At 45.9% G+C, this 24,501-nt stretch overlaps 2 protein-coding genes across 2 annotated transcripts; one reads left to right on the forward strand and one right to left on the reverse strand.

The window, feature by feature from the left end:
• Positions 1 to 774: 774 nt before the first annotated feature.
• On the reverse strand, positions 775 to 15,000 carry SCP2 (sterol carrier protein 2). The gene is made up of 16 exons (XM_075287750.1): positions 14,857 to 15,000; positions 13,348 to 13,399; positions 12,946 to 13,017; positions 12,643 to 12,774; positions 11,528 to 11,592; positions 9,758 to 9,884; positions 9,330 to 9,393; positions 8,998 to 9,084; positions 8,019 to 8,169; positions 7,785 to 7,932; positions 6,766 to 6,873; positions 4,494 to 4,650; positions 3,204 to 3,294; positions 2,285 to 2,414; positions 1,894 to 1,973; positions 775 to 1,106 (listed from the first exon to the last, which is right to left on the reverse strand). Exons 1-16 carry the CDS (start codon positions 14,905 to 14,907, stop codon positions 1,011 to 1,013), a joined length of 1,611 nt encoding a protein of 536 aa, XP_075143851.1. The 5' UTR covers positions 14,908 to 15,000; the 3' UTR covers positions 775 to 1,010.
• A 241-nt stretch (positions 15,001 to 15,241) lies between these two features.
• On the forward strand, positions 15,242 to 24,472 carry ECHDC2 (enoyl-CoA hydratase domain containing 2). The gene is made up of 10 exons (XM_075287531.1): positions 15,242 to 15,345; positions 18,711 to 18,778; positions 18,961 to 19,048; positions 20,682 to 20,768; positions 21,824 to 21,916; positions 22,004 to 22,060; positions 22,173 to 22,360; positions 22,996 to 23,046; positions 23,445 to 23,492; positions 24,234 to 24,472. Exons 2-10 carry the CDS (start codon positions 18,728 to 18,730, stop codon positions 24,309 to 24,311), a joined length of 741 nt encoding a protein of 246 aa, XP_075143632.1. The 5' UTR covers positions 15,242 to 15,345; positions 18,711 to 18,727; the 3' UTR covers positions 24,312 to 24,472.
• Positions 24,473 to 24,501: the final 29 nt, after the last annotated feature.

Below are 24,501 nucleotides of genomic sequence, written 5' to 3' on the forward strand. Positions count from 1 at the left end.
GAAAACAAAGATTGTTCAACATAGTTGTTCAGGGGAAGGATACAAAAAGTTGTCTCAGAGATTTAACCTGTCAGTTTCCACTGTGAGGAACATAGTAAGGAAATGGAAGACCACAGGGACAGTTCTTGTTAAGCCCAGAAGTGGCAGGCCAAGAAAAATATCAGAAAGGCAGAGAAGAAGAATGGTGAGAACAGTCAAGGACAATCCACAGACCACCTCCAAAGAGCTGCAGCATCATCTTGCTGCAGATGGTGTCACTGTGCATCGGTCAACTATACAGCGCACTTTGCACAAATAGAAGCTGTATGGGAGAGTGATGAGAAAGAAGCCGTTTCTGCACGTACGCCACAAATAGAGTTGCCTGAGGTATGAAAAAGCACATTTGGACAAGGCAGCTTCATTTTGGAAACAAAAATTGAGTTGTTTGGTTATAAAAAAAGGCGTTATGCATGGCGTCCAAAAAGAAACAGCATTCCAAGAAAAACACATGCTACCCACTGTAAAATTTGGTGGAATTTTGGTCCAAAATACCTTTATCCAGGATCCAGGAACTGATTAAAAGCTACAGGAAGCGACTAGAGGCTGTTATCTTTGCAAAAGGAGGATCTACTAAATATTAATGTCACTTTTCTGTTGAGGTGCCCATACTTTTGCACCGGTCAAATTTTGGTTTAATGCATATTGCACATTTTCTGTTAGTACAATAAACCTCATTTCAATCCTGAAATATTACTGTGTCCATCAGTTATTAGATATATCAAACTGAAATGGCTGTTATAAACACCAAAATATTTAGAACTAAAAATGATTAAGATTAATAGGGGTGCCCAAACTTTTTCATAGGACTGTACATGTGCTACATGCCGCCTGCTCAGAAATAAAGAGGACATACAGCAATTCTATTATTCTTAGGTAGAGGAAGCAGCAGTTGGTCCTTTAGACGTCAACACCAGCGACATCTGGGCATCTGCTGCACTGTTCACATTTGTCATATCGGACACGTCATCTCTTCAGAGCTTGGCTTTCACTGGCTGCAGCTGTAGACTCTGCAACTTCATGGCAAGGCCCATATTACCAGTGATTTTCAGCTTGCCCTGGAAGAAAGCCTGCAAGACGTCAAAGAGATTAGTAAGAGTCAATGTATAATGGAGACTGAAAAGTAAGTAACCCCTGGTTGTGATGTAACATGCTGCAAAATGGCACCATATACATAGATCCGAGAAGTATTGTATTACCAAGGTGCACAGTGCTATGGCTGTGCAGTACCCGTATGGGCTGAGGATGCTCATGTTATATCTTTGCCCTGGACCCACCATTGTGTTAAAATGGCTGTGCATCTGGCCAAAAAGACAATTCCGGTCTGACTAGTTAATATATTGTATAGGAGCTGCATCAGGTGTACAAATGAGTTCTCTCGCAGCACTGGGGGCGGGCCCCAGCACTCAAACAGAAAAATGGCTGATTATACAGTAAGTAAGCGGCCATTTTCTTGTGGCCTGTGGGCATGCGCAGTCTGCTCTGCCCGAGGCCTAGAAGTTTGACCACCAGCGCTGGAAGAAGACATGTGAAGAGGCCGTTCTTGAAGAAGATGGAGACGGCACTGGAGAGTTCCCTCGCAGCATTGGGGACGCCTCCAGTGCTGTTTGAGTGCTGGGGCCCACCCCCAGTGCTGCGAGAAAACTCATTTGCCTACTGATGAAAACCGGGATTTATACCGAATGGCGGTGCGGAGAAGATATCTAAAGGTAGGAGAAGAATCGCCTTTCTTAAGGCGATTCCTACGTGTTCGGGACAAAAAAAACTTGTGTTTTAATGATAGGATCCCTTTAATTCCAGACTATTCCCCTTTGCAGAGGGAAAATTTCTGGATTCTCTGGTACGTGTCATACTTACGGTCTGTGGATTGATCTTGCCGGTCATCAAGGCTAGCAGGTCCGAGTCCGCCATGGAGATTGTACAGTCGGCTTTCTTATCTGTAACGCACAGAATCAAAGAAAACAGAAGTGACTCTTCGCTGTCAGTGAATAAGAGATTTATTATATTTTAGAATTTATCGATAGGACGACAATTTATAAGATGGACTTGTAGAATTTCCTAGAGAGTGTCATGAACCACTAGGACTCACGCACACAGCGAAGCAAGGTGCATGGACCCTGAATGGCGGCACACACAGTATATAGATCTATACTACAGACATATAGTCATCCTGTGTATGGTGCTCCTATATGAAGCATGCCAAGACCACCACAATGCAGGTCCATACTGAGATGGTGAAGGTCCTCACCTGAGTTGAAGTGGACAGAGCCTTTGCCATTCTTCACGTCCACCACCCAAGTTGCCTCTTTTCCATCAGGTCCGTCCCTCACCTTAAAGGCAAAGACTCCTCCAATCTTCTTAACAAATTGTTCTCCTTCCTGGAAGAGGAGTGGTAACAAGAAACAGATAAGGGTAGGGTATGTGTTATCAGCTGCCATTGCAGAACATATGGATATGCTGCACAGTGTCTGCTATGGAATTGTATGCGGAAATCTGCAGCGTATTACAGTATCAGAAAGCGGAAGAGATTCTATGACACTGCCTGCAGCATGTCGATTGATATTTTTCACCATGTAGAAGATAAAATTGGTGGCAAATACGCTATACAATAACCTCATCATTGCAGAAAATTAGCACAATATCAGTCGCACGTCCCCTAAAAATCCAGGATAGTATGGTACGGTATAGGATGACGCCGCCATAATACACGGTATAAAGTACAAATGTCAGATCCCCGAGGGAAGGCCCTAGAATTTAGATTTTGCCCTCACGCCCTGTCTTATCAGAGGGCAGTTACACAGATTAGACAAGTGATCTTTGATCCGATCCATAGGAATCTATTACTGTAACCTCGGTTGTGAAATCCAATTATTTACAGACTATTCACCTCCAGGAGCTTAAAGGGTTATTCCCATCTTAGCAAATCGCCTTCTAAGATGGGAACACCGACCCCCTATCCCGACCCCTAGGCCAGGCTACACTGTTCCTGGAATCTCTTGCCAATGGGGTCTGTCGATGTTTCGCCATTTTTACGTCCCCCATGCCCGCTCTATGTGACAACTACAGTATCCAAAAAATCAGGAACTTCCATCTAATGATTTCCTTTTAGGAAAAATCCCTGAATTATGGTAAGAAAGGGAAAGCCAGTTAACCCTTGACTTACTGACCTCTGACAGTTTCTTCTCAATCTCTTTGAATACATACTGGGCCTTAAATCCATCTTCAGCGCTGGTCGGATTCAGCTGGATACGGGAAGATCTGGAGAGACAGATTGGGATTATTTAAAGGAGCACTCCACCATTACCGATACGGAGTCTCAGTTTAGTATTCACTATGGTTGTGTTTGTGGAAGAAAACTCTACTCTTACAGACTGCAGATGTCCAGGTGCCCTGCAAACCCTGAACCCATATTGGCGTTATTCACACGCAGCAATTTGTTATACAAAATAAGTGACAATTCTGTGCCCGGGGGCCATAGCGGGGCCTGAACTTTAACCGGTATTGAGTTTTGGACACGGTTCATGGTTACTCAATAGGTCAGTCACAGACCCTGCTCTTAAAGGGGTACTCATCAAGTGATGGCCATCTCTGACTTCTAGGACACAGTGACGCTCCCAGCTCCCTGGTTGAACAAGGAACTGCAGTCGTGTTGCACCGCACCTGTGCTCAGGTTGCAGGTGAAATTGCAGCTCAACTTCAATCACTGCAATACCAGCTACAGCCTATGGACAGGGGTGGTGCCGTTTCGGTAAGCAGGCAGCCATGTTTTTAAAGTCCTAGACAACTCCTTTAAAGCGCGGCTATGTAGACTAGTGGTGACCATCATTCACACCTAGACGGTATGTAGACACGGGATCAGATCGGGGAGGGAGACTTCATTTCTAAGTATCAATTGCTTGAAGTCTAATCAGTCATACTTGGGGAACTAAAGAGGCACATGGGGGAGATCAGACATTTTTATCACCCTCCTTTTTATAATCACGCTTCAAAGGCTGATAACAGAAAGCAATAGCAGCCAACTGCAAATGTTGCATTGTTTTAAAAGCAACTAAAATGAACACATTCAGAATTATCGTCATGTAAGGAATCTGTAGACTGATAAATGTATAGGGTGTGGGATATGAAGCCGTGTATTCCATAGCAAGCTCCCTCCTATAGTGCAGCATGAGAAGCAGCTTCCCAGGATGCAATGCTCCCTCTGGGTTATAGGTGACCATTCATAGGCAGCTACAAGCAAACAATAGCACTGCTGTCATGTCACCCCCTCCCTGCCAGGGATCACCGGCCTCACTTACATGATGTAGGCAGAGTATTGTGCAGGGATCCCCGTCTGCTGTGCACCAAATATACCGTATACAGAACAGCATAGGTTACATAATAGAATGGGATGTGAGAAGTGCACACAATAGTGCATTGCACAGACACATAATCTACTACAATATACCACAATCCCTTACCTGGCTGCTGCGTCTGGAAATCCCATCTTGTATAAGGTAACCACCACGGCTCCCCCGATTCCGATATTGTGCTGCAGGGCGAGCTTGGCTCCTGGGACTTGTCGCTTCCCGGCCTGACCTCTGAGCTGCCAGCAGAGTTCTGCACACTGAGCCAGGCCTGTGGAGACAGAAAAGACACCGATAAGATGAGCTTCCGCCTCGTGAGTGCCCCCTAGCTGCTGAAAGGTAGTACTGCAACTCCATTTAACCCCTCACTGCCCACACTCATTCTGCTAATATGCATTCAGCATATTTAGGCTACAGCTTCACGTTGTGTTCATGTATTGTTCTTTTTGTTTCAGATTTTGCAGCGGTTAAGTGGTTAAGTTATACAGACATCAGCAGAGCCATCCATCTTGTAATATAGCCAACGGACCGGGAAAAATATTGTGCAGCATCAGTGGCTCACACACCGCCCGGGCTCTCTGCAATGGGGTCCCAATACAGGATTACAGCAGCCCCTGTCTATATGTAAGTAACCCCCTAGTAGCTGACTAATCTATGCAGGATGTCCGCAGCTTACCAAACTTTACTAATAACCCCACGTTTTTAAATAGACATTTTTTCCATACCCGACAGCACAGACAGCAGTAACCATACAATTCCAAAATCTCTGACGCTCTGGCCTTACCCACATCCTATGAAGCAGACTGGGACTTGCAATAGGGGCAAGAGGAATCCCCCATACCCCTATATCAAAGAGGATTTTAGGTGTTCTATGCACATGACTGGAACCGGTGAGACAACTGGTTTGGATTGAACTGGAACAAGAACTTTCAAAAAGTTTCAGGCTCGATCCAAACCCAAAACTTTTGGGCTTTGTTAACCACAAGACATTATTATAGTCTGGGCTCTCTTAAGACCCCGAGGTATATGTAGAGGTCTAGGGGTGGTGCAGAAACTTAATAAACCCTGATATTCTCCTTCCTTCACCTCCCCTGGACTCCCTCCCCTACCTCATTGCTAATATCACAAGCCCCAAGAGACCACAGAGTCAAATTATGGAGTAGTAGGTCCAGTGAATACACATTTGAGGAGTATTCTTAGCACATGTCCCTATGACAAAGTTCAATTATCAGAATCAGGAAGAGTTGTCGTAGGGACACTGCTGCCTGGTGACCTGAATTTTGCTGAATGGGATTTTAGACTGGTTATGGTATAAGTCAATGATAACAGAAAATGAGATAAGATATTATAATAAAATCATTGACCGCGTGGCAGGTCCTGGCTGTGACTGCACAATGTCAGTCTGCACCCGACGCAGTGTCAGCAGGTTTGGTGTCGCGCTCCCTTGACCCTTACTAAGGACATGAATGAGAAAGATCAATGAGAGAAACCTTGTTTTTTTGCAACGCAGGACGGATACCTGGAGCCGAACCAGACAGACCCAAGTCCTCAAACTTATCAGCCATTATCCCGGATCAATGGCGGTTTTTCAGGTGCCAGTTTGTAGCATTTTACTTATGACTGGCAAAGATTTGCAGGTCCCTGTATCTGATGTGTGTCAGAGGTAGCCTGGATAGAGGAAAGTGAAGTTCAAGGTGTGCGGGGTAAAGTCCGGGCATCTCTATCAGGCACGGAGATAAAAGCGGCACAAATTCCAAAATATCCTATAAACAACCAGATAAGAGCTGAGCCCGGCCAAGATATCGTCAAGCTCTGCTTTGGTCTTTAGCCTACATGTGTATTAGGCCTTATGTAGCCAGGTCAACACAGGCCATAGTGAGGTTGTAAAGTCTGAGCAGCAGTAAGAGCTGTAATCCGAGTTCTGCATCGCACCTTGTAAATATGGAGTAAAGATTGCAGCTAAAAACCTTCGCACAGGGCGAAGGTTTGCGGGTTACCTTAATAGGGACATCAATAAGCTGCTGCAATAAGTCAGGTCATCTGCGAACTTTCCGGACAAACTGCAATGCGTTGCCGCAGTGGTATAGTTATTAGGGCATATTTATGGAAGAAATTTCTACAACTATCCCATTCTTCTACATATTTCCACCCCATTTAGATCAATGGCACGGATTTCCAATTGCAAAGATTTCTGCCACAAATATACTCACCTAAACTTGTATCAGATAGAGATTGAAGCAACTTTGCAAATTCACCTTAACTAACCTACCGTTCCATGTACGCAGCTCCTCTGCAGGCCTATGTGCACCCAAATGATGCAGCTTCTGATTCCTGGTTACAGATTTTATCATAAGGTTTGCTGAATACCACAATTTATGCAACTGACCTGTCGCACCCAGTGGATGCCCCTTGGAGATCAACCCTCCGCTCGGATTGACAACCCAGCATCCTCCATATGTATTGTCTCCTCTGTCAATCAGGTCTCCAGCTCCACCTGCAAAAGGGAAACCAAGGAAAGCAGATCAGATGTTATCACTCAGTAAGGGGAAATTCGCAAGCGGCAGATTTCTAGCACAAGGTTCTGTGATCGTCCCATGCACAATAAAAGCTTCACTGCTTGCACTGCCTGCCTTCTGATACATAGTGGTCGTGCAATACAAGCCCGGTCGTGCAATGCAACTTTGCAATGCACCCAAGTGCACTCCTAAAAGGGTTTTCTGGGAGTTACTATTGATGACCATTATCCGATTGGTGGGCACCTGACACCTGGGACCCCCACAGATCAGCTACTTGAAGAGGCTGCAGACTCTTTAATGAATACCATACACAGCGCTGTATATTTACATAGTGGCTGTGCTTGGTATTACAGCTCAGCCCCATTCACTTGAATAGGACTGAGCTGTGAACAGGCCATGACAAAGGCGACTTCAAATGGCCTTTGCCAAAGCAGTGCTCAACTGAATGCTGCTGCCAGTTCAAGCAGCTGATCTGTGGGGGGGTCCCATGAGTCCGATCCCACTGATCAGATATCAATGACCTATTCTAAGGATAGGTCATCAATAAAACTCCCAGATAACCCCTTTAAACTAATCCCCTATTCACAATGTCTGACCACTAGGACCCTCATGATCACTTGAATGGGGTCCTAAGTTCCCCTGCTTCTCTCCATTCATGTCTATGGGACTGCTGAAGCTGAGTACAGAGCTCGGCCGCAGTATCTCCAGCCATCCCATAGAGCTGAATGCAGCATTCATGAGCAATCGCCATCCCATATACATGGTGGGACGCAGCCCCCATATTCTCATGACTAGTTGGGGTCTCAGCGGTCAGATACCAACTGTGGACAGGGGACACGTTTATCTTGTGGTCCAAGCCCTACAGGTAATACTCTGTAAGATGGCGTACCCGGTGGGCACAGTCCGAGCGCCTCATAGGTGATGAGCTCATTGGCAGAGAAGCAGTCGTGAAGCTCAATGACGTCCACGTCTTCTGGTCTCAGCCCAGTCTTCTGATAACACCGGTCCGCTGCGATCTTGGACATGTCATATCCAACCTAAAAAACACAAATGGTAAAACTGCTCGGCCCGAGCTCTGCACCAGATTTGATAAATATCCCCCCATACAGAAGGCCTCGCTTACTGCCTTGATGGTGCTCTGTTCATTAAATGAGCTGGCCGTGTCCGTCACCATCTCCTGGGCCACGATCTCCACTGCCTGGTGCTGCAGGCCATGCTTCTTCACAAAGTCTTCACTGGCCAGAATGGCCGCCGCTGCTCCATCAGAGGTTGGACTGCAGTAAGGAGAGCAGTGTCAGATCTGCCTGAGCCCATCAAATATATGCAGCCCCCTGGAAGACCATGAAATATACGCAGCCCCCCGGAGCCCATCAAATATATACAGCCCTTCAAAGCCCATCACATATATGCAGCTCCCGGAGCCCATCCTATATGCAGCCCATCAAATATATGCAGCCCCATGAGATCCCATTAAATATACACAGCACCCAAGAGCCCATCAAATATATGCACCCCCAGGAACCCATCAAATCCAGGACCCTGGAAACAACCAGATTTGAAGAATGTTGCAACAATTGCACCTAAGGGCACAAAGAAGTGAAGATGCCCCATTAACCCTTCAGTGTAGACTAGACATCATTCTGGTTAAAGGCAAGCTTTACGAGGGCTTGTTTTTTGTGGGTTGACTTGTATTTTGTTAATGCTGACATTTACATTAGTACCATTTTAGGGAACCTATAACTTTTTTTCCCCCCAATATTTTGGAGGAGGAATGAAAAATCTAGGCTGGACCCCTCCCTCCATCTAACTGCATATATACTAAGGGTTGCAATGGCCAGGACTAAAGGTGTTGTCTCCAATCCCCGCCATTACGGTAGGGTGTCCACTCCAGAGCCCACACCATTGCCATGTCCTATATGTACAGCACTATATACATATAATGGATGACAGGAAGGAGTTAAAATTTTTCCAAATTTACACACACAGTATATAACGAGATGTAACATGGATATTTTTTTTGACGACTCCAGAACTTTCCATACTTCCAGATAAAGTGGCTTCAGTTCTCTTAGTGCCCCCTAGTGTCAGGTCGCCGCACCTACCAGCACTGCAGAATCGTCAGGTAACCAAAAATGTTGCGGGATTTCATCACTTGATCCAGGCTGTATTCCTCCTGAAACTGTGAGTATCTGCAGAGAGAGGAGGACGTGAAATGGATGGGGTAAGACTGCAGTAAAATGGGTAAAATTCCCCATCAGGAGGTCTTTGGAGTGTGCAAGGAAACCTAGGCAAACATAGGGGGAACATACAAACTGCAGGACTGTAAGGGGACGCTGCTAACCACTGAGCCACCATAGAGGGGACAGGTAATAAGGTGTGACTGTAAGACCAACCCCTTAAGTACAGATATCCTGACGTCTCGTGCGACACTTACGGATTGTTGGTTGAATGCTTGTGGTTCTTCCAGGCGATCTTAGCGAAATGTTCCGGCTTGGTTCCTGCAAGGAAACATCAAACAGAATTTATCAAGGGATTCGCACACGACGTTCCCACCTAGCCGGTCCGGTTACTACAATATCTAATAGTTGGAGACATTTAGGCCTCATGTACACAACAGAGTCCAGACTGATCTTGGCCGTGCACATAGAGCGCATTGTAGAATAGTCAGTTATGATGCCGGGAGCTGCCGAATGGCCGGATAGCTGACTATGGTGCAGTGAGCTCTATGTACATGGACGAGTTCTCCACGGCAGGGACCCAGTTGTGCGCATGGGAAACAACAAATATACTATATATCAGTGTAGCAGAATGTGCAACGGGGATCAGACACCCACTGTGGTTTATATAATATTATTCTCTTACCATACTTCTCCATGTGTTCCTGCCCGGCTCTACCGAACATCTGAGGAGCCATCGGAGCAGCTTCCAGGCCGTACTTCTTGTATATGACTTCCATGTGCTTATCAATTGGGTTGGTCCTGTCATTGAACTAAAACATACGACAGAAACATCAGGACGCTACAGGAAAGAAACTGAAGAAGAGCAAGTATCCCAAAGATGATCTGCCCAAGACATTAAAGTATGGTAGAAGTCTGACAGATGCAGCGTCCGCGCTCCACAACCAGTCTGATTCTGAGGCTACTGAGAAGGAAGAGGTGACCATGTATGTGTGTCTCCTATCACTTCCAAAAGAGCTCCGAATACAGCCTTCCCATGGTTAAATTACTGCAGTGTGCAACCAACACCATAAAGAACGTCTGGCAAACAGTCTTCCCCCATCCAGATCTGAATGAGAGTTTCTCCCTTTGCACAGTAATAGGGAGAATTCTGTCAATTAGCTATGCACAGTAATAGGGAGAATGCTGTCAATTACCTATGCACAGTAATGGGGAGAATGCTGTCAATTTCCTATGCACAGTAATAGGGAGAATGCTGTCAATTACCTATGCACAGTAATGGGGAGAATGTTGTCAATTACCTATGCACAGTAATAGGGAGAATACTGTCAATTACCTATGCACAGTAATAGGGTGAATGCTATCAATTACCTATGCACAGTAATGGGGAGAATGCTGTCAATTAGCTATGCACAGTAATAGGGAGAATGCTGTCAATTACCTATGCACAGTAATAGGGAGAATGCTGTCAATTACCTATGCACAGTAATAGGGATAATGCTATCAATTACCTATGCACAGTAATAGGGATAATGCTATCAATTACCTATGCACAGTAATAGGGATAATGCTGTCAATTACCTATGCACAGTAATGGGGAGAATGCTGTCAATTACCTATGCACAGTAATGGGGAGAATGCTGTCAATTACCTATGCACAGTAATGGGGAGAATGCTGTCAATTATCTATGCATAGTAATAGGGAGAATGCTGTCAATTACCTATGCACAGTAATGGGGAGAATGCTGTCAATTACCTATGCATAGTAATAGGGAGAATGTTGTCAATCTGTTTGAAATCCCACCGCTCTTCCTAACCGGGGAGTTGGGGCAGATCCCTTTAACGCTACTGCTCAGTGAAGGGGATCAGTCACACAACAGATTCCACCAGGGCCCAATAGCCCCAAATGACTTGCAATGGAGCCCATCAGTATTTGAGGCTTTGATGGGAGCAATACTTCTGCCTTCATCATTCTTCTTATTCCTATTACATGAGCTGGGACCACCCTACTGTGAGTCAATGGAGTCACCAGGTGCCTTTCATGATAGTGTGAACACAGGCTTAGTCTGGAAAGTTTCTAGAATTGTATTATAAGCCGAGTAGGGTAGAAAGAGACACGTCTGTTCTATCTGTTCCAGAAAGGCTCAAGAGTTCACGGGACCCTCCCCTATTTCTAGACAATGGTGGCAAACAGACAAACAGCCCTTGGTCATTTATTGTATGCAAATCCAACGTGTGACTAAAGGTAAGTATTTACACAAGAACACATTCACCCCAAAGGCAGCAAAGACAATGCGCTACCCGCTATTGTAACTCAACCCCATTCCAGTGACAAGTTGCAGTACCAGACATGGCCCATAGACAAGATTGGCGCTGTTTCTGGAATCGCAGGCAAGTCTTTCTGAACTTGTCAACCCAGTAAAAGTTGTACAAAAAAAACAAGAGAAATACTGACCATGTTTGATAAGGAGCCTCGCTGCATCTTCTCAAAGCCAAGTGCAAGGGTACAGTCTGCCAGTCCTGAACGGAGAAGAGAAGGGTGCGAGTTAGGGGTGTGCAAAAATCACCAATTATGCAACGTAGCTATATTATAGCCATACAACATACTGTATGCCTCTATAGAGCCTATGGCTATACACCGCTTATGTGCGAGGTTCTTATCCTAAACTGGTTCACCCGGTCTTTCAACACAAAATTAGATAGGAAAAGTGATGCACAAGGGATCTCTGATGTGGAAGAGCCGGCAGGGCTTGGGTGGGCTCTATGTCCTCTTCTCAGGCCACTGGTCACACGACCACTGGTCGCATGGCCACACTGCAGCTCAGTCCTATTGAAACTCAAACATATAAGGCTGAACTGCAATACCAAGCACAGCCACTATACAATATACGGCGCTGTGCTTGGTAAAATTTATCAGCCTGGAGATCGCACGGTTTAGCCCAAACAAATGGTAACATTTTTTAATTAAAATAGGACCTGTCTCCACCTCCACTTCTTTTCATCCTTAACTAGTCACCACTCCACTGATTTTGACAAAGTTGGATTTTTTTCTGTAGCCACCACTGATCCCATGCAGTTCATTTTGGTATCCAATATACAAACTAGACTCCCTAATGTCAAGTGGATGGTGTCAGGGAAGGGGGCGTGCCTCGGGGCTCCAATCAGACACAGAGCTCTGAGCCACGCCCCCTTCCCTGCTGCACCCACTTGAGATTAGGGAGTCTAGTTGACATAGCAGGTACTGAAGAGAACTGCACTCATTGCTTAGGAATGGTGGGGGCTAGAGAAACTATTCCAACTGCCCCTGAATCAGTGGAGCGGCGGCTATTAAACAATGAACAGAGCTTGAGCTAATGGAGGTGGAAAACTTTAGAGGAAAGAAGGATCGGACTGCTGGATTTCCATAAAGAAGATAAGCAATCACCAGCTTTCTTCCGTCTTCTCATACAGGATACATGCATGCCTGGCTGAGCCGAGCATGCATACGCATAGAGTAGGGATACAAAGTGTTAATCCAATAGGTCTCTATGGTATATGTGCATTATATCGGGATCTGTCGCCATCTCTCACCTCCTTGGATCAGCTGTCTGGCCATGAACAGCGCCGTGGAGCCCGTAGAGCAGTTGTTGTTCACATTGATGATGGGGATTCCTGTGAGCCCCAGGCTGTGATAGATCGCCCGCTGTCCACAGGTGGAGTCACCTGAAACCCCAAAACAGCACTTTACAGTAAGAATAGGAGTAGTGTGGAGCCCAAATATAAGACCGCCATATACCATGACATATAGAAAGGCAGACCTATTAGGAAAAATTGTATGTATGGATGTAGCAGAGCCGAGTTTGTCATCATCATAAGACACGTAATATCACGTACCATAGACGTAGCCCACGCAGGCCTGCTCCACCAGGTTGTACGGGATTCCTGCATCAGCCAGAGCCTTCTGCCCTGTTATATAGAGGGAAAAAGTCAAAAATAATAAAGGACTATAAGGGATCTTGTTCACATCTGGGTCCACGGTCAATGCGTGGGGTCACCAGGACAAATAGCGGGGCCGTGAACATAGCCTAAAATAAGTGAAGACCACCAATCACTAGAATGGGGGGCTCTGTGTGGCCCTTACAGCGGCAGGTGAAGTATACTGCCCCTCAATAAATCTCTATGGGACACCTGCTATACACAGACTGGCCACTTCACACTACAACCCACCACGTCCCTCTCCCACCCACCCCATGACACTCACCACGTCCCTCTCCCACCCACCCCCGTGACACTCACCGGCCTCCTTGGCCATATCGGGATAATCGACCGTATCCCGGGGCTTTATAAACTGCAAGAAGACAGAAAAACAGAATCACAACCTGTCATAGGGCCCAGAGTCAACGGCACACTGCTATCGGCTGCCTTTGGAAACAGTCAACAAGTATGATGATAGAAAGACTCTTAGCAGCTTTAAGTTGTGTTTTTTTGTTGCAGATTTTGCTTATTTTTTAGCCAAAGCCATAGGCCTCCATGTAAAGCGTAACGCGCACGCCCGAGTGTGCCATGTGATGCTCCAAGGGGGCGACTGGTGGTCTGTTCTGTCCCGGGTCCTATCCTGCTGCGTGTCAGCAGAACGGATCACAAGCCGTCCATCACGCTGCAAAATTGGCAGACTCAGTCGTGTGAATGTGGCCCAAGTATTCCCTATATATTTCCCATTCCTTTGGCGTTGGCTCAAAAAAACGCATCAAAATCTGCAACATAAAAACCACAGCTTTTCATCAATGTGTGAACTCTGCCTTACTTGACATACATTATCTATCTATCTATCTATCTATCTATCTATCTATCTATCTATCTATAACCCTGCCAATCCCATAGATATACATTAGATCTCCGCCAATACCCGGGAAGTAACTTTCACCCACTTTCTATTCTGAGGCCGCGGCAGGTTTACTGTCTGGTCAAAGGGCGGAATGTGATGTAATAGACAACAAATAAAACGTTACCAAAAAGTTTCCAAAAACGGATCACAATGTACATTTTTTTCCTATCAGTATGTCTTTGTAGTATGGGAGGAAATCCACACAAACACGGAGAGAACATACAAACTCCTTGCAGATGTTGTTCCTGGCGGGATTCAAACCCAGGACTCCAGTGCTGCAGTGCTAACCACTGAGCCACCGTGTTGCCCGAGCGGACAGGACACATATACCGTATGTAGGCTCTGTGCACACTTGTGTCATGTGATTGTTATAAGTCAGTGGGGTCCGCTGGGTGAGGATCGGATCCATCGGACCACAGATCGAGGCTTATAAATAGTTAAAACGGTTCTAAAACATAAGCAACCGAGCAAATATGAACACGGCCCTAAATTCTGTTAGCATCTGCTTAGGAGCGTGTTCACATTTATGTCGGTTTTGAGAGATGCACAACAAATCAATCTGTCTGGTTTTAATGGATGTAGAGACGGATTGAGGTCTGCCTTATGGCCCCCAAAAAATGTGTCCCAGCCCAATGGAGGTACAAAGACACTTTTGGGAATCAGTGTGGTCCTATAGATACAGCAGCTGGATCCCGCATAGTGTGAACGGCGCCCTGTTACTGCTCCCACCACACAATGCAACTTTGTAACTTTTATAATTGATTGATTTTGTTACAAAATTCTACAAAACTGAGAAAGTAACGCCAACAGCATTCACAGAAGTGTCAAAAACGCCAGTGTGAACACAGCCCAAAGGTCAGAGAGCAGGAAGCGCACAGTATACACAGATACAAAGTAATAAGACGCTGTGACAGCCAGACCTTGGTCATTCCAACTCCCACCACATAGACCTTCCTCTGGTTGGGCCCCATGTCTGCAGAGTCTTCCTGCGGTTCTTCTCAGTCTTAGCTCTAGTGTGACCAGGACACTTCTGCTCTGCTACCTGGAGCTGCGTTCTGTCCCCTCTTAAAGCGGCGATAACACTTGTGTGACTGCGGCCTCCATACCCAGTGCACAATCTACTTTAAGAAGGCGTGGTCAGTGTCAACGCAACCACCAATCAAAAAGCGCAAAGGTGACAGCGGAGATTCGGGGAGCCAATCAGAAGGATTGTCCCGCCTCGCCAGATCCGGTGTTGAGCACCTGTCTGAGCACCAGGTGGCGCGCTGCTGGATCTGACACCATGGCCAGTGTAGTGCGGCAGTTGGCAGGGGTCCGGGGGTCGTTGACATGGGGGCTGGTCAGGGGGCTCAGCACTGCGGCGGGGCACAGAGAGGTGCAGGTTACCCATCTACAAGGGCACAATGCGGGTGAGTGATGCCATTGCAATGTGCTGGACTGTATCATTGACCAGTGTAGGGGTCAGCCACCAGCGTGGAACTACAACTCCCAGCGTGCCCTCCACATGCTGTGTTGTTGGCCCCTCTATCTATCTATCTATCTATCTATCTATCTATCTATCTATCTATCTATCTATCTATCTATCTATCTATCTATCTAATCTAATCTATCTGCATTGCCCCCACTCACCCCTTCTGCAATGCTCCTCTATTGCTCAATGTCATTGCATTCTTCTTCTCCTTCCTCTATGGAGTCTATATTATACCTATGGCCCTGGAATCCCATATAATGTGGCCCTATATCACTGGGGTCATCCAGGTACTAAGGGAGCATTCACATGGTGCAGTTAAAACTGCATGAGAAATGACTGTGTGCAGGTCTGGTGCAGTTTCTTAATATTATAGGAAAAACATGTATTCACCTGTAAGGAGTTAAGAAAAAAACGCAATAAAAAAATGGCATCATGTGATACACTGTAAGCTGTTTGTTGTGCAAATCATCCTACTAATCCTATCCTACTAATATTATATAAGTTTGTGTGTTTGTTCCTCAATCACGCAAAAATGGCTGAATGGCTTCGAATGAAATTTGGCACATAGATAGATTGTAACCTCAATTAACACATCGGCTACTTTTTATCCCAGTAAATGACATGGCTTCACGACTGTCATGAATTTATGTTCACATACTATATTACATTGGTCCTGCAGCCACTTATCTCAGACAGGGCTGTTATCTCTCTGTGTAAACACACGCTAACCCTCAGTGGATTGTGTACACACATTTGCATATTATCTGATCTGCTCCAGGCAGTGCTGACAAACTGACATGGACAAACCCCTTTAATCCAAGCAGTTTTGAATAGCACACTCCTATAGCAATGAATGGAGCCGGCCGGCTGTAATATGGCGGGATTATAGTGTCTTCGGCTTTACTGATCAGAGCCTATAGATCGCCAAGGATCCCTATGTGGAGCTGAGTTCTCGTCAGTAGTACCACAGGGATCTTGGGCCTTGCGGGTGAGTGAATAGCGGGTTAAACTGTAACCAAAAATCTGTACTTTGTCCCGGCTTTAGGCAGGTCCAAGTGATTATTTTTAGATTATTGTCACCTCTCGGGTGCGATATTAACCCTATAAATGGGTTATACAGGATTAGAAAAAAAACATGTTTGGGTTCCAAAAACAGCGCCACCTATGTCCACAGGTTGTATATGGTACTGCAGTTCATCCCCTTTCTGTGGCTTTGAGCTGCAATACCAGACTAAGGACAGAGGTGGCGCTATTCCTGAGAGAACAGCCATAATTTTCTAATTCTGTACATTTATGATTTAACCTTTTGTGTACCATATGGCAGTTTGGAGAAAATTTGCTCCTGCACGTTCCCTTAGGCCAGTGATGGCGAACCTTTTAGAGACCAAGTGCCCAAACTGCAACCCAAAACCCACAAAATTTTCGCGGAGTGTCAACACGACAATATAGACTTAATACTATGCGGATCCACAATTGCGGACAGTTACTACACCAAAAATTACAGTCATGTGGGGCTTTACAGAGCTTTCAATAATACAAACAACGTTGTACTGAAATGTAAAGGTCTCGGCATTTGGTACTTTGAACAATTAATTTTCACTATTTACATCGCACAGGATCTGTTTTATAGTTACCGTGTAATATTCTTACATCCTGTACTAATATCACGTCTGCTATAAAACAGATACTGTGTGATATAAATAGTGAGGGGACCCCAGACAGTATTATATGCTCTGCAGTGGGCCCACCACACAATATTATATTCACCACAGTACCACAGTAGCCCCCCAGTGTTATATGCTCCGCAGTAGGTGTCCCCCCCCCCCACAGGATTATATGCTCCACAGTGGCATCCACACACAGTATTGTGTGCTTATAAATAGGCCCCCCCCCAGTATTATATGCTCTTTAGTACACCCCCCAGTATTATAAGCCCCCCCAGTATTATACACTCCCCCCAGTATTATAAGACCCCTCAGTATTATACACTCCCCCCAGTATTATACACTCCCCCCAGTATTATACACTCCCCCCAGTATTATACACTCCCCCCAGTATTATACACTCCCACCCAGTATTATACACTCCCCCCAGTATTATACACTCCCCCCAGTATTATACACTCCCCCCAGTATTATACACTCCCCCCAGTATTATACACTCCCCCCAGTATTATACACTCCCCCCAGTATTATACACTCCACCCAGTATTATACACTCCCACCCAGTATTATACACTCCCACCCAGTATTATACACTCCCACCCAGTATTATACACTCCCACCCAGTATTATACACTCCCACCCAGTATTATACACTCCCACCCAGTATTATACACTCCCACCCAGTATTATACACTCCCACCCAGTATTATACACTCCCACCCAGTATTATACACTCCCACCCAGTATTATACACTCCCACCCAGTATTATACACTCCCACCCAGTATTATACACTCCCACCCAGTATTATACACTCCCACCCAGTATTATACACTCCCACCCAGTATTATACACTCCCACCCAGTATTATACACTCCCACCCAGTATTATACACTCCCACCCAGTATTATACACTCCCACCCAGTATTATACACTCCCACCCAGTATTATACACTCCCACCCAGTATTATACACTCCCACCCAGTATTATACACTCCCACCCAGTATTATACACTCCCACCCAGTATTATACACTCCCACCCAGTATTATACACTCCCACCCAGTATTATACACTCCCACCCAGTATTATACACTCCCACCCAGTATTATACACTCCCCCCCAGTATCATACACTCCCACCCAGTATTATACACTCCCCCCCAGTATCATACACCCCACCAAGTATTATAAGCGCTCCCCCCAACATCATATACACAGTGAGCCACTCTCATACTCACCCCTGAAGAGCCGCCGGCATCCACCTTCTTGTCACTGGCGGCGCTGATGACGTCATCGCGCCCGCGTCGGGGCAGAGGTCAAACTCTGCAGCCAGTGTAGGCCGCGGTCGCGCGATCCGTGGCCTACCCTGACAGCTTTCAGCTGTATGTGCATTTGCACATACAACTGAAGGCAGTGATCGCTCATCAACGGGGAATCCTGTACCGGATTCCCTGTTGGTGAGCGATCCGGGCGACCGCACGCGTGCCATAGGTTCGCCATCACTGCCTTAGGCTGTACGTGGACTTCTGCAGAGCATGGGAAATCCTGCTACAGCTCTGCTGTGTGTGAATAACCCCTTAGTGTTGGACTACAAGTCTCAGCATGATCTGTAATGTAATTCTTGCGTCTTGTCTTTCAGGTATTGCAGAGATCGTCATGTGTCGCCCTCGTGCTCGCAACTCCTTGGGCAAAGTCTTTATCAATGAGGTAGTCACCTTATAATAGTGATTGGTCTCTGGCTCTGTGTCTGGCCCTATGACAACTCTTATAGCTCACAGGACTCCAGACCTGAGAATACAAGGGGATCGGTATTGGCAGCCATTGTTTATAGCGTTACGTTGTCTTCTTGGATATATATTAATGTATTTTGTTCTCATTTATTTCCCCAGTTCTTCCATGCAGTAGACAGTCTGCGCCATGACAGCAGCGTCCGTGTGATTGTAGTTCGGAGCGCCGTACCCGGGGTGTTCTGTGCAGGTCAGTCACATCAGTCTCTTAATACACAAGCTCTCAAGTATACAGAACCCTGTAGCCAGAGACAGTATGGCGGTATATGGAGCCCTACTACTCTGTACTATGAAGCTTTATGCCGCCATATTAGTTGGTCAGCACCATGATGTGATGGTAATGTTAATAAAGAGTGGTCGACCCCGCTGTTTAGCTGGAGACATAAAGCTCTGTGATATATAGGGTTATACGATAGAGGAGAGAAGCTGAGCCCTGTGATATATAGGGTTATACGATAGAGGAGAGAAGCTGAGCTCTGTGATATATAGGGTTATACGATAGAGGAGAGAAGCTGAGCTCTGTGATATATAGGGTTATACGATAGAGGAGAGAAGCTGAGCTCTGTGATATATAGGGTTATATGATAGAGGAGAGAAGCTGAGCTCTGTGATATATAGGGTTATATGATAGGAGAGAAGCTGAGCTCTGTGATATATAGGGTTATATGATAGAGAAGAGAAGCTGAGCTCTGTGATATATAGGGTTATATGATAGAGAAGAGAAGCTGAGCTCTGTGATATATAGGGTTATATGATAGAGGAGAGAAGCTGAGCTCTGTGATATATAGGGTTATATGATAGAGGAGAGAAGCTGAGCTCTGTGATATATAGGGTTATATGATAGGAGAGAAGCTAAGCTCTGTGATATATAGGGTTATATGATAGAGGAGAGAAGCTGAGCTCTGTGATATATAGGGTTATATGATAGAGAAGAGAAGCTGAGCTCTGTGATATATAGGGTTATATGATAGAGGGGAGAAGCTGAGCTCTGTGATATATAGGGTTATATGATAGAGGGGAGAAGCTGAGCTCTGTGATATATAGGGTTATACGATAGAGGAGAGAAGCTGAGCTCTGTGATATATAGGGTTATACGATAGAGGAGAGAAGCTGAGCTCTGTGATATATAGGGTTATATGATAGAGGAGAGAAGCTGAGCTGTGTGATATATAGGGTTATATGATAGAGGAGAGAAGCTGAGCTCTGTGATATATAGAGATATATGATAGAGGAGAGAAGCTGAGCTGTGTGATATATAGGGTTATATGATAGGAGAGAAGCTGAGCTCTGTGATATATAGAGATCTATGATAGAGGAGAGAAGCTGAGCTCTGTGATATATAGGGGTATATGACTCTCTTCCCAGCTTCCCATTATATACTACAGTACAGTTTCGTCTGCCCTGACATTACAAGTATATAAGAATATGGAGATGACTTAGTGACTTCTTTTACCTCTTCTTGTCTCTGTTCTTGGCTGCAGGGGAGCTGATCCGGTGAGTGCTGTATCTTACTACTTGTGATGTAATGACATGTACAGTCTATGTAAGAATATATGTAAGGTAGAAATGTCCGCTCATCTCTCTTTGAAGACCCCAGTCTGTCTGTACAAGATAGTGATGTAATAGGCAACATGCAGTACTCTGTTTTCCCTGTGGTGGCGCTGCAGGAAAACTGAACACCTACCATCCGCTGATCTCTGAGGACATCCCGTGATTCACCCCTTTTATGATTCCTGTATCAGTTGGTTCCTCCCGCTCGGTCTAATCCATTATGTCTGATTTTGGAATATTCTCACTTCTCCCCTTCCTTGTATCTACTCCAGGTGCAGACTTGAAGGAGCGAGCGCAGATGGAGAATCCTGAGGTGTCTCTGTTTGTTCAGAACCTGAGAAAGTTAATGAATGAAATTGGTGAGTGCCTTGTGTCAGATGACAGGTGGTGGCGCTCTGGAGTCCACATGGCCCTGAGAAGAATGTACTGTCGGAGTGGTTCTTGACATCCATTAGAGACCCTGTAGATTTAGGACTGTCTTTCAAATAGGGTAATTCAGGACTTGAGCCTGTGACATCACATTCATCGGCCATCCAGAAGCTCAGTCCCATTCACATGATTGGGGCTGAGCTGCAATACCAAGTACAGCCAGAATACAGTATACGGCGCTGTGCTTGTAAATAGTGAAGTGGCTGCAACAATTCTAATCCGGGACAACCCCTGCGGGTGAATATATGTAATATTCTTTCTCCACTATTTGCTCATTTCCTTCTTCTGCCTAAAAATCTCAACACGATTCTGAAATCTCTGCTGAATCCTCTTTGCTGAATCCATCTTGGTCTCCCAAGATAGACTGTTAAGCCACTGAGGTAACAGATTACTTGCTGCTTATAGAAGTCTATGGAGTGAGGATTTAATTTGAGCGAAAAAGAAGCAGAGAGATCCTGCAGCAGTTAGTATTAAGTTTTCTATCTCGCCCCAAGTGCTTTATTAACGATATAGAGTTTTCTGAGTGAGTTAGGGAGCAGAATCTCTTATTATCTCCATGTGTTGTCTATGGGGAGACATTATAGTCTGCACCCGCTACCTCAGGGAGAACTGAGAATTAGAGACAGAACCTGCACAGGGGAAAACTGCCAAAACTGCAGAATCTGAACTCTTAGGGACGGTTCAAGATATCAAGTGCTTTGACTGTGTCCTATAAGTACAGGCACTACCTGCTGATCTCTATTTTTGATCATTGGTGGCCATGTTTGAGTAACTTAAGCTTCACGGGCCCCAATGCAAAACCTGTCCCCCTGCTGTGTGCCATTTACAATACTGGTGTCTTATGTGACAGAGGAGCGTTTGGGCCCCCCTGAGGCACTAGGGCCTGGGTGTACCTGCGCACCCCCGATCCATAGGCCTGGCTGAGATTATAGCTGTCATAACCGCATTGCCGGAGATATTAATACCATTTGTTGTCTGTACCCAGCGGCCCTGCCCATGCCCACAATTGCAGCAGTAGATGGATATGCCCTGGGTGGCGGCCTGGAGCTGGCCCTGGCCTGTGACCTCCGTGTGGCAGGTATGTAATGGTCATATAAGACGGCTATATCGCCCAGACCTCTATATACTACACCTATTGGTAATGACTATTGGACATGTCTTACAGCGTCCTCTGCGAAACTGGGGCTCATTGAGACGACGAGAGGACTACTTCCTGGGGCAGGTAGGTAAATAGCCCCCCTGCTATATGACTAGCCCCCCGATATACGGTACAGCCATCCTCATAGTGTAATGGAGTTATGTGGATTTTCCTTGACTTGCTCTTTGCTTTCCAGGGGGTTCACAGCGACTTCCTCGCCTGGTTGGGATGGGTTTAGCCAAAGAGCTTATCTTTACCGGGAGACAAATCGAGGGTACGCAGGCGTACCAGATCGGACTGGTGAATGACGCCGTTCCCCAAAATGAGGAGGGGGACTCTGCCTACAAGAAAGCATTGGAACTGGCCCACGAAATCCTGCCACAGGTACAGTCTGAGAATAATAATAATCGATGACCTATTCTATCTCAAGGTTGTGTGCATGTGCCCTTAGAGCTCCCTCTAGTGGTGACATCAAACAACCTCAATTTTATCAAACCATAAGCAGAATATTAACCCATGTAAAAGCTCTGTATTCTGGTATATACTGCTGTTGTAGGCCGCCATACTCTCCCGATGGATGATATTATAGATCCGGACAAGTCTAGCCATTGTCAGTGGTGTGCCCGCCGCCAGCTCTACGTGCCAGTATAACCGCTGCGCCACCTGCTGCTAGTTCTGTGTCAAGCACTATAACGTATGATGCACCAATGATAGAAGGTGGAATAAGCCTAAGTAAAAGCAGAGACTCAGTGTTATTGAGGTATATTCACACGCTGCAAACTTATTGCAGAAATTTCTGCAACTTCCTCATTCATCCGGATAGGACTTGCAGAAATCTGTTGAAATAAATTTCTGCAATAAAGCTGCTGTGTGTGACTATACCTTTAGTCAGTTTGCAGTTCCTGCTCCCTAGCCATGGCCTGGAGCGATGTCCATATTATTTGATGCTAGGGTGAAGGTTTTCAGGCCGTTGTCCTTGTCCGTTGTGCTGCTGGTTGACCCCCTGTCTTATCTTTTAGGCCCCGATTGCTGTGAGGATGGCCAAGCTGGCGATGAATAAAGGCATTGAGGTAAACCTCTATACTTTACCTACCAATAGTATCCAGGGTTCCAGATTTTCTGGGCTTGAATTTCACACTTTTGTTGTATTTTGGGTTTTCCTGATTTACACTTGAAATGCCACATACAAAATGAATATAATATATAGAAATCTGGGGCGTATTCTCATCCAATTTCATCCTTGGCTATGTGTCTGGCTGCTGGGATTCCCGGTGATCATGAGAATGGGGTGGCGGTGCAGGACCACTGCTCCATTGACTTCTATGAGACTGATAGAGATAAGAGTAGAGCACTGTCGGGGGTCCCGTACATGCGCCACCACTCGGGGACCCCCGATTTTTCACTGCATTTCTCCCTTACTGATGTGACTTTGTTACTGGTGTTTGCCATTGACCTTTATCTTCTACAGGTGGACATTGCGTCTGGGATGGCCATCGAGGGGATGTGCTACGGGCAGGTGGGTTTCTGCTCTATCTATTCAGACGGACATTTACTCTATAGGTTCGGACCTTGTGCTATAGTTTTCTACGATGACTTCACTGTAGGAACTGTCCCAGCACAAAGTGACAAATAGAGACCTACAGTACACAGCTCTGCTATACAGGACAGGGGGCCCTGACAAAGCCGACCTAGGACAGGACGTACGGTGCTCGGCCCATTTTAGTAAAGGCTGAGGTCGCATAGTTTGTAGGCTCTGCTCAGACTATGGGATGTTCACTTGTGCTACAATCACTCCAAAGTGATGCGGAAATGACCACAGACTTATCATTACCCATCCCAAAGAGTTGCAATATGACGCCCTATGTCCGGTGCGAGGCTCAGGCCTCCTTGTGTCTGGGGCTATGCTCTGCTTTCCACTGTAGGATCCATCAGCCTGCGCCAAACTAATCTCCATATTACAGTTTGTGAACCTAGACCTAGATCACAGCTGAAGACTGGTCAGAGTATCCAAACCTACCCCTGTCCACTGACTAAAGCACCTACCGCGGTCACATGAGCATCAGCCCTGGACCATAGAGCCATAAAATGATGTCAGTAAATCACAAAAATAACTGGCATTTACCTGTCTTACGTGTTCGTCCTGGAGATAAGCGTGTGAGACCTGGTAGCCGCTCATCAGTGCTACGTTATATCACCTGTATGTCTAATGAACGACACAGGTTCGCTGTACGTATCTAACCGGCTTCACCTCCTGCAGGTCATTCCTACCAAGGATCGCCTAGAAGGAATGGCAGCCTTTAAGGAGAAGCGTCTGCCCCGTTTCACTGGCGAATAAGTCACTTCCTTACTGGACCCATCATTGCTAGAAACGCACAAGATGCCGACGTGCCAAGAATTCCTATAAAACGCCACGACCTGGATCACCGGATACAGAAATACGTAAGAGAGTATCGCCTATTGGGAAAACTTCTACAATAAAATTGTGGTATTTGCATCTCACCTATACAATGTCTGCACGTGTGTGT

The sequence above is a fragment of the Leptodactylus fuscus genome, chromosome 9, assembly GCF_031893055.1.
Source record: "Leptodactylus fuscus isolate aLepFus1 chromosome 9, aLepFus1.hap2, whole genome shotgun sequence".
Lineage (NCBI taxonomy): Eukaryota > Metazoa > Chordata > Amphibia > Anura > Leptodactylidae > Leptodactylus > Leptodactylus fuscus.